This window comes from Melospiza georgiana, chromosome 14 (genome assembly GCF_028018845.1).
Source record: "Melospiza georgiana isolate bMelGeo1 chromosome 14, bMelGeo1.pri, whole genome shotgun sequence".
NCBI classification, from domain to species: domain Eukaryota; kingdom Metazoa; phylum Chordata; class Aves; order Passeriformes; family Passerellidae; genus Melospiza; species Melospiza georgiana.
Window position 1 is genome coordinate 19721339 of NC_080443.1, and position 15191 is coordinate 19736529.

Here is a 15191-nt window from a genome sequence, read left to right on the forward strand (position 1 = left end):
CCACTTTGCAATGTGCCATTTGGCAAAGCCCCCTGGCTCCACATCCCCCAGATTCCAGAGCTGGATTTCTGCTCATTGTTTCCTTGCTTACAAGTGGGTTTGGGGTCAAATAATGCAAAATTGAGAGTTGAGATGTTCTTAAATGAGGTTGTAAAGCAGAGAATGTGGTGGGGGATGAATTGTAGGGGGACTCTTCTAGATTTAGCAAAAATACTTTTGCTTCTCCATAAAACCTTTAGGAAAACAAACAAACCTAAAGAAATATAATCAAGGTATTGGTGTATAAACCCTAAAATAGCCAGAATTCTATTTTTAAAATTTATATATATATCTATATATTTATTCTTTCTGTGAGTTACAAACCCCTTGGCCAACCTAATTGCATTTTTATCAGGAGGATTTTTACTGATTATAGTAAACTATCCCACTATGCTAATCCAGACTTTTAGAAGAAATAATAATTCCTCAGCCCTTATCAGTGAGCAGTGGCTGCTGAGTCTCTTCCCTGTGTTCACTGCAGTTGATATTATAACTCATTAGGGGATGTAAACCACTTTATATCCTTTTATTTCACTCAGTGATAAATAAGTTAACATTGGAAACCTTGAGGATTTTTGCTGGTTTTAACTCAATTTAAGAGCTAATTGTTCCTTCTTGGAATTGCTTCTGAAGACCCTGAATTTGCAGGAAGATTTTAATTGATTTATTTGGGAACAAAGCATGGATTGAGGAGCAGAGGATCAGGCAGGGTGAAGGGTTTCTTTTCCAGGTGCAGGTCCATGAATCAGCCTGGAAAAACATTTCCCTGGAAAGGGATTCAGCCCTGGAGACAGCCCAGCAGTGCCTGGGGCTGACAGGGAGTCAGATACATAGTCAGAAATTTGGGGTGAGTTCTCAAGGTTTGATTTGGAAAAGCTTTGGAGTTGCCCAGGTTTGCAGGAATTCTGCAGCAATCCAGGTTTATTTCTCCTTTATTTATCCTTGGCTTTTCCTGGGGCCCCACCCAGCAGCAAATGTGCAAATAGTGAATTTTGGGAGGCCTGGACACAACCACAGCTGGACTTTTGTCCTTGTTGGGATGGAGGAATTCCCAACTTTCCCTGTCTGGCATGGGAGCAAACATTTCTTTGGGATTCCATAAATAATTACCAACAATTCTTTAGAATATTTGAGTTCTGGGATTCTCCCAGGTGGAATTCTGGGGCTGTTTTCCTGAAGGATTGAGGAGGAAGGGGCTGCAGGAAAATGGCACAATTGTTTGGGATCTATTCTCACCATTTCATTTTGGGTACTCTCCCCGTGGGGAAACAGAGTCAATATTGACCGTGAGAAGATCATTAACACTTCATGAATTAAAAAATCCTGCTTAGAATCACAAGATTTTTAAAGAGTTCAGAAGAAATGGGAGGAAAATTTGGCTATTTTTGAGTAAAATAATTTGGTAAAGTGAAATTTCAGTTTAGGGGGTGAGAATCTGAATGGTTTTTCATAGTTTCGTGGATTGGGCCACAAAATTGTTGCTTTTCCAGCCTTTGGAGTCCCCTGTTTTCAGTTCTGATAAGGAGATTAAGGGGTTTCCACACATCATTTGTGTATGAACTCTTTGTTTTCAGGCTGAATTTGTGAATTGTGTTAGTGTGGGTTTGTACATGAGGGAAGTCAGTGTTTGTCACCTGGGTGCCAGCCCTGAGCAGTGTTTCAGCCTGCAGGAATTGTTGTGCCTTGGGATATGTGGTGAAAACCCCAAATTCCTTCTTGAGGTGTAGTAGAGAAGTTTCTCTGAAAATTACAGTTCTGTCCTGCATTCAAAAATTGAGTTTATAAACAGAACAAATGAAATAAAGGCATTATTAGATTATCTGTCAGCTCCTTTTTCTTTATCCAGAGTTCTGTTGTTTCTTTGGCTGTGGAATGAAAAAAAAGCCTCCCAAAACTTGACATCTTTAATTCCTTGGAAAACACAACAGTGCTTTCCAAAATCTCCTAATTTGTCAACAAAACTTGTCAGCCTCAACCTTTTGAGGTTTAATTTTATTTTGCCTTCCTGGCCACGTGGAATTCATGGAGAAGATTCCTGTGATCTGTTTGATTTATTAACACCAGTTGATTATTGAAAATAAGGGCTGGGATTTTTATGAATTCCAAATTCCCCCAGGATTAGGAGGAAGTGGCCTCGTGCATTAATCAGCAGAGTTTTGTGGAATTTCACATTCCAGGAGTGTTGCACTCGGATTTTGGGGAGCCAAGGCCCAGGAATTTGTTGATAAATTGGAGGCAGTGTCTGACTTGCAGCATTTCAGGGGAAAGAGAAAAGTCAGTTATGGAATGAAACCAAAAATTTACCATCATCCCTTCAGCTGGGTTTTACAGAGTTCAGTAATTCCTGCATGGATGGGGTGGAATTCATTTATACAACGTCAGACTGACCAAGATTTGAACTGTGGATTCTTTCTCCCCACTGCAGTTTCTCTAAAGTGAATGGTTTCTGATGAAATATCATTTCTGAGAGTCCATTATTCAACTGAGAGCTGAGCAAGTAGCAGCTGATGATTTAGGGCTGAGACAGGGATGGAAAAAGTGTGGTTTGGATCTTTGTAATTGCACTGGTGCTGTTTCAAATGTGCCTGTCAGCCTTAAACCACCAAAATGAACTTTTACAAAGAGGTGGTTTTGAATTCTTAAAGAGAATTTACACTGAAAATCAGATTTTAGGTGATAAAGCTCCTTCAGGTTTCAGATGTGTTACCAGGTTTGAGATTTTACTTTTTTTTGCTAAGAAATTGGGCATTTTCCTGTTAACTTAGCTCAGGATAAATGTGAAACCCTTTAATTTGGGAAGTTTGCAGAATTGCTGTTCACTCTTGGCCACATATGGATAAACAGTTTATTTATTTATTTATTGCCACTCACTGAAACACTTGCCTTAGGGCAGAGACCTCAGGGAATCCTTTTGTTCTGTTTAAAATCAACATCCTTTCATTGTAAGGGTGTCTGGGAAAGGGAAAAAAGAGAAATACATGGGAATCAAACAGGATTTGGGTTTAGACACAGATTAGGGGACATTTACCACTCTAATTACTGTCTAAGAACAGTTAAAATCAATTATAACATATTAAAATGTGGATTAAGCTTGTCAAATCCCATAGATGAGATGAATTCCAGGGAAGGCAGAACATTGAATTCCATGGCTCCATTAGCACAGCCAGGAGTGTTATTATTGTTGTTATTATTGAATATATAACACTAAATATATTAATAATATTAATATTACTATATATTAATGTACATTACATTATAATATATATAATATCTATTGTTCCATATATAGTAAATAAATGCATAAATGAATAAATGGAAAGGTGCATGAAGTGGAATTTGGTTCAGGCCTTTGTATGGCTCATCTTTGCTTTCTGCCTAAAGAAACAACTAAAAAATTATTATATTTAATAAAAGTAGGCAGGTTTTTACCTCATGGATGTTGGAAAATGGGATCATGTTCAGTGAAACTCCACAAATCTTTGTCAGTGTGAAGCAGAGCACTGGCTTGTGAAAGGCTGTGTTACACACAATATATTTAATTTATTGAGCAGACAATAAACAGAAGGGGGCAGAAAAGCCTTATTTATCCTTTTGGGTTCCAGTTTAAATTCCTGGCAGAATTTAAATATTTTGAATGGTGCAGTCACTGGGAATTTGAAAATCCAGCAGTAAAAGCAGACCTTGGAAACTTTTCCTTTAGGCTGGGGAGTTAATTCTGCCAGTGCAAGAAAGTGAATGGAGAGCAGGTAATCAATTAGTGATTAAAGGGACAAGGTTTGGAAATAACAGGGATTTAGGGGTGTCCCAGGATAATTGGTGTACCAGTTTAGAGTAGTTTAAAACAGTAATTTTGTTTTTAAAAATTGTGAAAACTACCAGTCTTGCTTTTAGAAAATCATATAATAATTGAAACTTATTCCTTTAAAACACTCGAGTTTGAGAAATAAATAATTTATTTCTTTCAATGGGTTTGAAGGGCCCGAGTTTTACTTGAAGCAGGATGGAAAGGAGCAGTAGAGGATGAACCACCCTAAAATGTTGGAATTGCTGATCCTGGAGGTCTTTTCCACCCTTTGTGGCTCCAGAACCTCTCCCAGATCTCGCTGAGGTTGGAGCCCCTGTTCCATCTGCTTTCCTTGGCAGCAGCTGCCCCTTAACTGCTGCATTTCCACCTCTAAAACCCCCTAAAACCCCTTGGAATGTCTTTCCAAACAGAATTTCCCCCCCTTTTTTTTAGGAACTGTACATTTTTGCATATCTTGAGCTCCATCTCTTTGTTCCATGAGCAGGAAATCTGCTCCCAATAACTCCTGAAATTGTGTTTTTCATACCAAGGGAAGAGCAGGATTTCTTTAGGGTGCCCTCAGGGGATCTGGAAAGTTGAGATTTAATCCCTAATTTTATTCCAAGCATCCTTGGAATGGCTGGAAGTTGTCTATGGTGGTGGCAAGGGCACAGAGATGGCTGGGAACTTGGAAAAGCAAGAAACGCAAAATTACCTGGTGGGAATTATTTGCAAACCCCCAGAAAGAGCTCAGAGGTGTTTCCAGGAACCTGATAATTGTATTTATTTGTTACCTGGTCATCACTGAGCCTTCATTTCCTGTAATTAATATTTTGAAATCCAATTTATAACACTGCCTCCTCTACCCCCAAGATTTGAGTGCTTGAATCTAAATTTCATTTAGTGATTAAATCAAACTTCTGCTGATACCAGAATTTGTCAGAAAAATCAGGAAAACCATCTCAAAGTAACTAATTTCATAATGAAGAATTCCAAATCTTTCTCCTGATTCAAACTGTGTTTTCTGAACATCCAGAATTTCTGTTTTAATCAATAATTTCACTCCTGGAACGTGCTGAGGGTCAGGGCAGCTGCCTCATTTCCCAGTGAGCACAATCTCCACGTGCTGCAGTGCTGCTCCTTATCTGCCTCAGGAAGTTAAGGCTCAAAGCAGGGTAATAACTGTAAATTTCTTCCCAGACTGGCTGAAAACAAGATATCTCTGCTGTTGTATTTTTATGAGTACATTTATCTTCAAAAAGGGTGGTATTGACCTGCTGCTTATGGCATGACCTGGCCTTTTCTTGGCCATAATCAAAAGGAGAAGATTGATAATTAATGTAATTTCCAGCACTTTTCAATCCTGGTTATGTCACACGTTGCCTGGATGGGTTTTCCCCCCATGTTTATTATTATTTTCCCCATGTTTATTATTATTTTCCCCATGTTTATTAGTATTTCCCCATGTTTATTATTATTTTCCCCCATGTTTATTATTATTTTCCCCCATGTTTATTATTATTTTCCCCCATGTTTATTATTATTATTTCCCCATGTTTATTATTATTATTTCCCCATGTTTATTATTATTTCCCCATGTTTATTATTATTATTATTTCCCCCATGTTTATTATTATTTCCCCCATGTTTATTATTATTTCCCCCATGTTCATTATTATTATTTCCCCATGTTCATTATTATTATTATTTCCCCATGTTCATTATTATTATTATTTCCCCATGTTCATTATTATTATTATTTCCCCATGTTCATTATTATTTCCCCATGTTCATTATTATTTCCCCATGTTCATTATTATTTCCCCCATGTTTATTTCCCCCATGTTTATTTCCCCCATGTTTATTTCCCCCATGTTTATTTCCCCCATGTTTATTTCCCCCATGTTTATTATTATTTTCCCCATGTTTATTATTTTCCCCAATGTTTATTATTTCCCCCATGTTGATTTCCATTTTTCCTTTTAAAGATATTTTTAAAGTTTTTTCCCCATTTTTAAATTTTAAAAATCTATATATTTTCTCTTTATTCCTTTTTTATTATATATATATTTCTAATTTTTCTTGGGTTTTTTTCCTGCTTTTTTGTTGTTTTTCCTAGTTTTGTGTATTTCTTAAAAACAAAGTGTTCCTTGTCTCTGTGCCACCACACTTAATTTTTACAGTTTCAGCTGTGCTCAAAATAAGAGATTTTAAAATTTTGTTGTATTTTTTTAAACCAAGATCTAAAATAATTTGTGTCCCCATCGAGGTGGTGGAAAATCCCTGGAGGAACAAGCCTGGCTTGGGAACAGGAGGGTTTGGGTTGATGAACTCCTTGGAAATGGGTGGTGTCATTTTGGAGTTTGGTTCTCCAGGTGGGTTCAGCTTTTCTCAGAGCACAATAATCCCCAGGAGAGTTTAACAGCTTTAAAAATTGGATTAAAATTAAATTTAAAAAATTTAAATTAATCTTAAAGCTGGTAATTGATGTTCTCCTGCCTCCAGCCAACCAGAGGCTCCTCTGTAGCTAAAGATGGATTTTGTAACTTGGAAAATCTCTGATTTGTACTGAGTTGAGTTGAAAATTCAACATTGACTGTGTTTAAATTGTTTGGATAAAGCAACATTTGCTTTATCTTTCATTATAAATTGCTCCCAGGCCTCTCAGCTCCAGTTTTTCCAGCCCTGCCTGCTGGACTTTGGCTTGTCCTGTTCCTGGGATCTCTGCTCTGGGGGATGTCCAGAATCCAAAGGGAATTTTTAATCCTCAGCTCTCTGGAAATGATAGATGCCACTGCTGCTTTTTGGCAGTTTCCTGTGCCTGGAGCATGAATTTGGGGATTGAAATTTGAATAGTTGAGGTGCCTGTGCACAGTGTGCTTGCTGACAGGTCTGTTCATTTTGGGGCACCCACCCAAAGGCATTTCATGGGTTCTGTGCCAGTTGGTGGCTTTGCTGCAGTGGCAGATCCTGGGTGGGTTTTGTCTCCCTTTTTGGACAGGGATCCTTAACTCTGCCAGCAGCAGGCAAAGGAAGCAGGTGGCCATCAGGAGGAAGGACCACTGGGACATTATCTGCCTAAATAATGATGAAAAGATGTAAAAAGGGGCTGTTGTTAAGGATGGACATGAGTGTTAGTGAAAGATAAACTAGGGATAAAATAAGGAAAACAGCACATTGTACAACAATATTTGTTATATTTAGATTTTCTCCCTGCTGGAGATAATTGTGATATTCCTCCACACATGAACTGTACATTTCAATTTTAATTTAAACTGGGAAATAGCAGAGTTCAAGGGCTCTTTTCCAGCCTGGCTTTCCTTAAGGCTGCAGAGTTTTCCAGCAGGAATTCCAGCTCCTCTTCCCATTATTGCTTCTCCATGAGAGTGAGGACAAAGGGAAGAACCTGCCTGAAAATCTCACTCCAAGTCATTTTCAGTTTTTTAGAGAAACACTTTTGATCCTCATGGAAGAGAGAAATGTCAGTTCATTCCTTCTGCCTGATTTTTCTCTCTCTCCAAATGGAAAGCTCAGCTGGGAAGAGGAGGAGAAGATGGTCCTGGCATTGCCAAAAGTTCTTTTCTGTCTCTGGCTGCACTCTGGGTGATTGGCAGGTTATTGGCAATGGAGCTCCAGCCTTTAAGATGAATGATCAGATCTGACTCACACATTTTCCATATTGAAAATGACCTTTGCCAGCAATTTCCTTATGCAAAATATAGACTGGCCTTTTGTATTAAAAAAAAAAAATCACAGGCTGAATATGCAATCATTAGTTGGTATGTTTATTTTTTAGGAATATTTTCACCTGTAATTTGACAGATTATTCAGTGAACTGCATTAAAAAATTCCCAAATATCTGCAGGTTGCATGCATTTAAATTTTTTTAGGGAGTTGTGTCCAAGAAGAGGCAAATTGCTGCTCCAGTCTCTCCAAGTGCTAATGCTTGTGGGGAAAGGAGTATGTGAGCACAAATGGAAACTTCTGGGGCCTGTGCACTCACTCTGGGTTTGTGAAACTCCCCCTGACCCCTGGAATATTTTCCTTCCATCTTGCCCCTGAGTACTGGCAGCACTCAGAATTGCTTCCCTTGGGGTCTGAGGGAATATCCAAAGCTTTCCTCCTCCTCTTCCTTTGTGTTCTCTGTGTTTTAGTACAGAGGGAATGGTTAAAGCTGTTTCATCTTCTGAAAGGGATTGAGAGATTGAAGAAAGGAATGGGAATAATCCAAAGATGCACTTGGCTTTAATGAATTTTAATAGATTTTTGTCAGCTTGGCCCAATATTTTGATTTTATGTAGAATTCCATTATTTATTTTGTGTCTATTCATCAGATTTCTAAATAAATCTGAAAACAGGGACTGGAACGTCTCCCAGGGAAGCAAATTCTTTATCACCCTCCACAAGTCCCTGCCAGGAGGGTGCAGCCAGGTGGGAATTGTGCTCTGCTCCCAATTCCAGGATGAGAGGGAGCAGCCTCAAGCTGCTCCTGGGGAGGTCCAGATTGGATATCAGGAAGAATTTCAAGCAAGTCCATAAAAATGAGCATTCCTAAGACAAAGCAACCCCCCTCAATTCCTTATTTTATGCCAATTTTCACTGCTAAGGCTTTTATTTTTTTCTTCAGATACAAACTTAATAAGAGCAAAATGCTAAGGACTTTCTAAATGTAATTTTATTGCATTTATCTCTCCAGTTGAATTTAATTATTCAGAGTCTTCATTAAAAAGAAGCTTTGGTAAGTGACATTTTAAACAGGCCTTCGGAAGTGATTGCAAGGGAGATGCTGATAAAGAACAGTGTCTGAAAGGAAGTGTCAAATACTTGAACATTTTAAAGCTGCCAGCACTGCCACATCTCCCTCTTCTATCAAGTGTTTGGGGGTGTTTTTAAATGTTTGGTGCAGAGAAAAAGAGATGGAAGTTGTCTTTTTTTCAAAAATAAAAATGCGTGGGTTTTTCCCTTTTGACTGGAAGTGCCCTAAATCCTGATTCTCTAGAGAATAATAGGAAAGCAACAGAACCCCCCATTTCTTTCTTGCTTTCTGAAATCTGAGCTCCAAATGCACATGAGGAGCTCTGGCAGAGCCTGCCCTTGCCTGGGATGAGCCAAAATCTCCCAGAGCCTGCCCAGCTCTGCACCCAAGGGTTCTTGGGTTCTTGTCCTTGCCTGGGATGAACCAAAATCTCCCAGAGCCTGCCCAGCTCTGCAGCCAGGGGTCCCTGGGTTCCCTGAGGAACCCCAGCAGCACATGCAGCTCCTGGCAGGGGGAGGCAGGGCATTGCAGCCTGGGGCTTTTGGAGCCAAAAAATCCAAGGTCAAGCATTTTGTTTGTGCAAAAATGGGATCCATTCATCCTCAGCTCCACGACAGGGCCTTATCTTTCCTTGATGATGGATAATTTGGCACTTGAGGCTTACACGGACACGAGAATGTTCAAGTGTGTGCTCTGCTGCAGCTGCAGGAAACACACTCGCTATCACCAAATTGGCTTAATTTGTGTTTCAGTAATTAGCCGGGGGAAAATAAATGACCCCCAGTCACGTTTGGGATGTTGGAGCAGTGACAACAAGAACAAGCTGTTTACTGTGGGGAGAGCAAAGGGAACTAAACCAACATTTCTCTCCCTCAGTTCTCCCTGAGCACAGCAGGAACAGTTTAAGTCTCAAATCCCCACCTGGGAATATTGAGTGTGGTGTGGCCGTAATGTGAATAATCCCTGCAAGCAGGTCAGGTGCCCATCTGCATGAGGAGACAGTTGTTTGTTTCATATTTCCTTTTGCATTCCAGTGTAGACTTAGCCTGTCTCAAGTTTTCCTTCTCCAGTGTCATCAGGAGTGATAAGCGAAGCTTTTTCTGGTTTCTCACACATGAAATGATTTTGGTGTTTGATTTTGGCATTTTAATGTGTGAAATGCACACAAGAAGTAGTTTGGTCTTGTTTTTATTCAATTGCAGTCTGGTCCTCTTTGCTCTGATGCTTCTTGTGCTGCTCCTCTCCCCACCCTGGAGGACAGCACATGCCCTTTAACCATGCTCATTGTCCACTTTTGCAATAAATCCTTTCAAATTCTCTTTTCCTAGGAATTATCCTGCTGAAACTGATGCATTACCATGTAAATTTGCCACAGCACCTCTGCAAACCACTCAGATTCTCCCAGGAAGAAGAATTTGGTGGAGCTGTGATTTACACACTTCCCTCTGTGTGTCCTGAATTGATGAATTCCTTCTTGCTTCCCCAGGGGTTGTGGACTTTTATATAATTCCACAGGAGCCATCCATCCTCTGGAGAAGTCAGAGTGCTCGAGGTGGTGCCGGTGTCAGCCTCGATGGATTGCCGGCGTCAGCAGTGACGGGAGAGGGACGAGGCCCAAACCCTCCCTGGATCACTCAAACCAAAACCCTCTTCATGGATTATTTATAAACTTTGCTCCTTTACATTCCTCTTCCCTCTGTGATTATTTTTTTGCAGTGTTGTCCCTCAGACCACAGTGATCCTCAACAATGACCGGCAGAACTCCATCGTGGCCAAGATGGTGGGGCAGGAGGAGCCTCTGAGCAGAGCAGCAGATTCCCTGGAGAACATCCTCAGCAAGTGAGTGCCATTCCCTGGAACCCTCTCTTTGTCCCTCCCTGGCCAGGGCCAGCTTCAAAGGCCAGATTTTTCCCTTCAATTTGAAGGGAAAAACGAGGAATCCTTGAGGTAATAATGGGGGAGAGATTGAACCTGGGCTTGGATAGGTTCTCTTGCTTCCCCCTTGGTGGGAGAGAGCATCCTGGAGGAGCTGGGATTATCTGGGCATCCTGATGGGATTATTTGAGCATCCTGCTGGGATTATCTCTGTGTTAAGTTAAACAAGGGTTTCTATAGCTGTGGATTTTTACATGGATGCACAATCCTTTGGGAGCAGGCCAAAATCCTGTATTTAACCAGCTGAAGGAGGAATATGCAGTCCAAGGAAAACTTGGACTATCTAAAGTGAATTTTAAACAAGCAGACCTGGGGATTCTGGGTGGAAAATGGTTGTGATTAATATATTTTTATAAATTACTGGGATATTTCTTTTGTTTTGCACATGGGCAAATCCTAGACTTTTCCATTGAGGCAGATGTAGGAAGTTGATACCTAAGATTTTTTTATTCCTTCTGCTATGTGTGACCCAAAGGACAAAGTCTTAACCTGCACAAAGGGAAGTTTAAGTTGGATGTTAGGAGAAAGTATTTTACTGAAAGAGTGGGAAAGTATTGGATTCATCTGCCTGAGGAGGTGATGGAATCACCATCCCTGGATGTGTTTAGAAAGAGACTGGATGTGGCACTGGGTGCCATGGTTTAGTTGAGGTGGTGTTAGGGCATGGGTTGGACTTGATGATCTTTAAGGTCTCTTCCAACCTGGTGATTCTGTGTGATTTTTATTCTGCTGGATAGCTCCAAGTTCCACAGGAGCAGAGTGGTTTACAGGGGCTGATTTTATCCAACACATTTATTTTGTCAATTAGTGCTTTTAATTCTCTCACAAAAACATGCAGGGCCATGACCTGAACTGAGTGACACTGGAATTTGGATAGTCCATGCTCACATTTGTGCTGAGGGGCTGTTCCCTTGAGGTGACCTGTGTCGGCCCTCACAACAATGTACAGGGCCACGAGCTGAACTGAGTGATATTGGAATTTGGATATTCCATGCTCATGTTCCTTCTGAGGGGTTGTTCTCTGGAGGTGACCCATGCTGGCCCTCACAACAACATGCAGGGGCATGAGCTGAATGAGTGATGCTGGAATTTGGATATTCCATGCTCCCGTTCCTTCTGAGGGGCCGTTCCCTCAAGGTGACCTGTCTAGGCCCTCACAATGACGTGCAGGGCCATGACCTGAACAGAGTGATGCTGGAATTTGGATATTCCATGCTCACATTTGTGCTGAGGGGCTGTTCCCTCGATGTGATCTGTGTTGTCCCTCACAATGATGTGCAGGGCCGTGACCTGAACTGAGTGATGCTGGAATTTGGATATTCCATGCTCCCGTTCCTGCTGAGGGCTGTTCCCTTGAGGTGACCAGTGTTGGCCCTCATGACGATGTGCAGGGCTGTGAGCTGAGCTGACACTGGAATTTGGACATTCCATGCTCATGTTCCTTCTGAGAGCTGTTCTCTGGCGGTGACCCGTGTTCCTTGCCCACAGCGCGGTGCCGGGCCGCCGGCAGAACACCATTGTGGTGAAGGTGCCCGGGCACGACGACAGCCACAACGAGGACGGCGAGAGTGGCTCCGAGGCCAGCGACTCGGTGTCCAACAGCGGCCAGGTGGGCAGCCAGAGCATCGGCAACAACGTCACCCTCATCACCCTCAACTCCGAAGGTATGTGGGGGGCCAAGGGGAGATTTTGCATTTTTTTTAATGTACATTTTATGTATCCTCGTTACTCGTAGTGTGCATACTTGTAATTCCTTAGCTCTGGTAATTTAGCACAGTCATGGTGTTGTGTTAGGCCTGATATCCTAAAGGCCTCAGAGCGAGGCCTTGTGTGAGGCCGCAGAGCCCTCAGGTGTCTTAAAAAACCAATGATGCCTTGAGAGGCTGCCTAGAACAGAGGCTGGATAGAGTTAAAGGAATAAAGTAGGGATTTATTAAAAGGCTTTCATAGGACACAGCTTGGGCAGTGCAAGAGCCTGGCCAGGGGGTCGGGCCCTGCTCCAGGAACAGGAGCAGAGGGAACGGCCTCAGGCTGGGCCAGGGCAGGCTCAGCTCGGACAGCAGCAGGAATTTCCCATGGAAAGGTGGGTCAGGGATGGGAACTGCCCAGGGAGGGTTGCAGTGCCCATCCCTGGAGGTGTCCCAGCAATTCCTGAGCTGGCACTCGGTGCTCTGGGCTGGGGACAAGGTGGGGATGGGGCACAGCTTGGACTCTGATCCTGGAGGTTTTTTCCAGCCTCAGTGATTCCAGAATTTTTACTGCTCTGTCAGCTATGCCAGGAGCAAAGCTGCCAGCACCAGGAGGGTGTTTCTTGTGTAATTCCCTTTCTGCCTTGGTGTGGCAGAGATTTGCACAGACAAATGTGATGTTTGACCCATTGATGTGCATGAAGAAACACCTAATCCATTAATGTCTCAGATCTGATTTCCCTCAGACCTCTGGAACACTCATCTATTCAAAATCTCTGAGACTGATGAATGCTTTGAGGATCAGATCAGTGACCCCCCTCCACCTGCCCTTGCCCTTGCACGGGAGGGAATTGCTAAGTGACTTCACCTGCAGGGTGGCACAAATTCAATTATTAATAAAGGAAGAGATGCAGAATAACAGGGCTGGTGTGCAGGGAGAGGCAAAGTCACAGCAGCCCTTGGCTTTCATCAGCTGGGGCAGAATTCCAGGTGACTCTGAGGTGTGCAGAGGTAAAACCAGGATGGAGATCCCAGCCCAGGACTGAGAGCAAACACCAGGTGTTCAGGACAGCTCCACTCTCTCATCCTGGCTCTGGAAAGCACAACTGGACTGTGCTTACAGTTGGGATTGTCTGACACTGAGCTGTGGATATTTCCAGGATTTAGGGAATGGATTTCTATAAAGGCACTCTTTGCTCTCTGCTGGCTTTCATGTGATTGTGATAATTTAATAATTAGTGGTATTGCCTTTCTATCCCTAAAAAATGATTCAGCAGCTTTGAGCACAGTTCCAGTAATGGTGTAGAACAAGGCTGGTTTTTTGCTGACTGAACACTGTGACTTCAATCCAGGTGTTTTTTAAAACCCAGTTAATTTTGGCATGCTTGTGTTCTTACTGGGAGTCCTGGAGTGCAGCATCTTCTTACTTCAAATATAGCACTGCCTTTAATTGTGAACGTTCTAATTAGGCTTAAAAACAATGAGCTTTGTACAGTTCAGTATCATGTGCAGAACAAAGAGCACAGGAAGAGCTTTTTTAGTTTCACTGATACACCTTTGGAGCAGGAGAGCCATTAAATGTTATACACTAAACATGAGGAAGTGTCTTTTATAGTGGTTTATTTTGTAATGGTTTATTTTATAATGGTTGCATGGGATGGATATGATGGCCCAGTGTTATTTTCCTCTTCAGTTTTCACACACTGCCCTTGCACTTTCAGGGTGGTAAGAGAAGGAAAAGTTTGCTCTGTTCAGTTATTTTGAGACTCTTTTCCTGTGCTTTCCAGAGTTCTTGTCCATTTTTAACATTGTGAAGATTCTGAATGTTTCAGCTGGTCCTTAGTGCTCCCCTTGCACAGAACTTCATTTGTGAATCAATTCTTTGGGCCCTCATAGAAGACATGGGATCATGGAATGACTTGGGTTGGAAAGGACCTTAAAGCCCATCCAGTTCCAGCCCTGACACCTCCCACTGCTGCTCCAAGCCTGCCCAGCCTGGCCTTGGGCACCTCCAGGGATGGGGCAGCCTCAGCTTCTCTGGGAAATCCATCCCTGGGCCTCCCCACCCTCACAGGGAGGAATTCCTTCCCAAAATCCCATGTAGCCCTGCAGTGAAACCATTCCCTGTGTCCTGTCCCTCCTGTTTCTCATGCAGAGCCCCAAGCTGGAAATGTGACCATGTATTTTTGGAGCAGATAAGGGGAGACTGGGTGTTAATTAAGGGATGACTGATGTTTTTTCCAGAGAAAACTCCTCAGTCACGTCTTGTCTCCTCAATTGGCATCTGAAGCAGTCATTTGATAATGGCAGCATGAAGCAGCACTGAGGATTTGCTTTCCAAGTGGGAATCCAAGCAGCTCAGTGTCCCAGACTTATCTGTGCTCAGGATTTTCCAGCTCAGGCAGGCTCAGATCTCACCCGTGGGATGAGCACTTGGAGCTGTTTGCTGCCAAGCTCCTCAGGACAGGCACAGACAGTGAGAGGAGCTGGAGCAGAGCAGGAGTGAACCTTTTGTACCCTAAAATGATGTGGTGCTGATGTGAGACACTGATGAGGACTGGTGAAAGCCAAAGAAAATTATAAAAATTGAATTGCTTTGGGTTTTATTTTTTCAATTTTTGGGAGCCAGCAGATGAACAAGTTTCTTGCAGGTGTCTGCTACAGAGATATTTGGAGTTAACACTGGCCCACCTCCACCCAAATATAACAAAGATATATTAAACAAGGAAAAAAGGGCAAAATCCACATTAGAAATCTGATTTTCTGATGTGAAACACATTTTCCAAGGTTTTAAAAAGCCCTTTGAGTCCATGGGTTTTAATTCTCTGAGGTTTTTTTGGATCTTTTTTTATCTGAACTTTTTATCTGATCACATCCTTCCATGAGTCATAAAGTAAGGGAATCTCTCTTGGATTTCACCGAAACTGAGCCTTATTCTTAACAAACAAGTGATGCCTCACTGATGTTGTGCTGAGGCTGAAGAACCTGT

General features: G+C 42.2%; 1 protein-coding gene across 2 annotated transcripts in view; it reads left to right on the plus strand.

Annotated features, from left to right (window-relative positions):
* BANP (BTG3 associated nuclear protein) overlaps positions 1–15191 on the plus strand; it is a 110925-nt gene that overhangs the window by 17021 nt on the left and 78713 nt on the right. For both annotated transcript variants that reach the window (XM_058034091.1, XM_058034093.1), the window contains exons 5-6: positions 10296–10418; positions 12003–12178. In XM_058034091.1, the coding sequence (XP_057890074.1) occupies positions 10296–10418; positions 12003–12178 (299 nt within the window). The remainder of the gene's footprint in view (positions 1–10295; positions 10419–12002; positions 12179–15191) is intronic.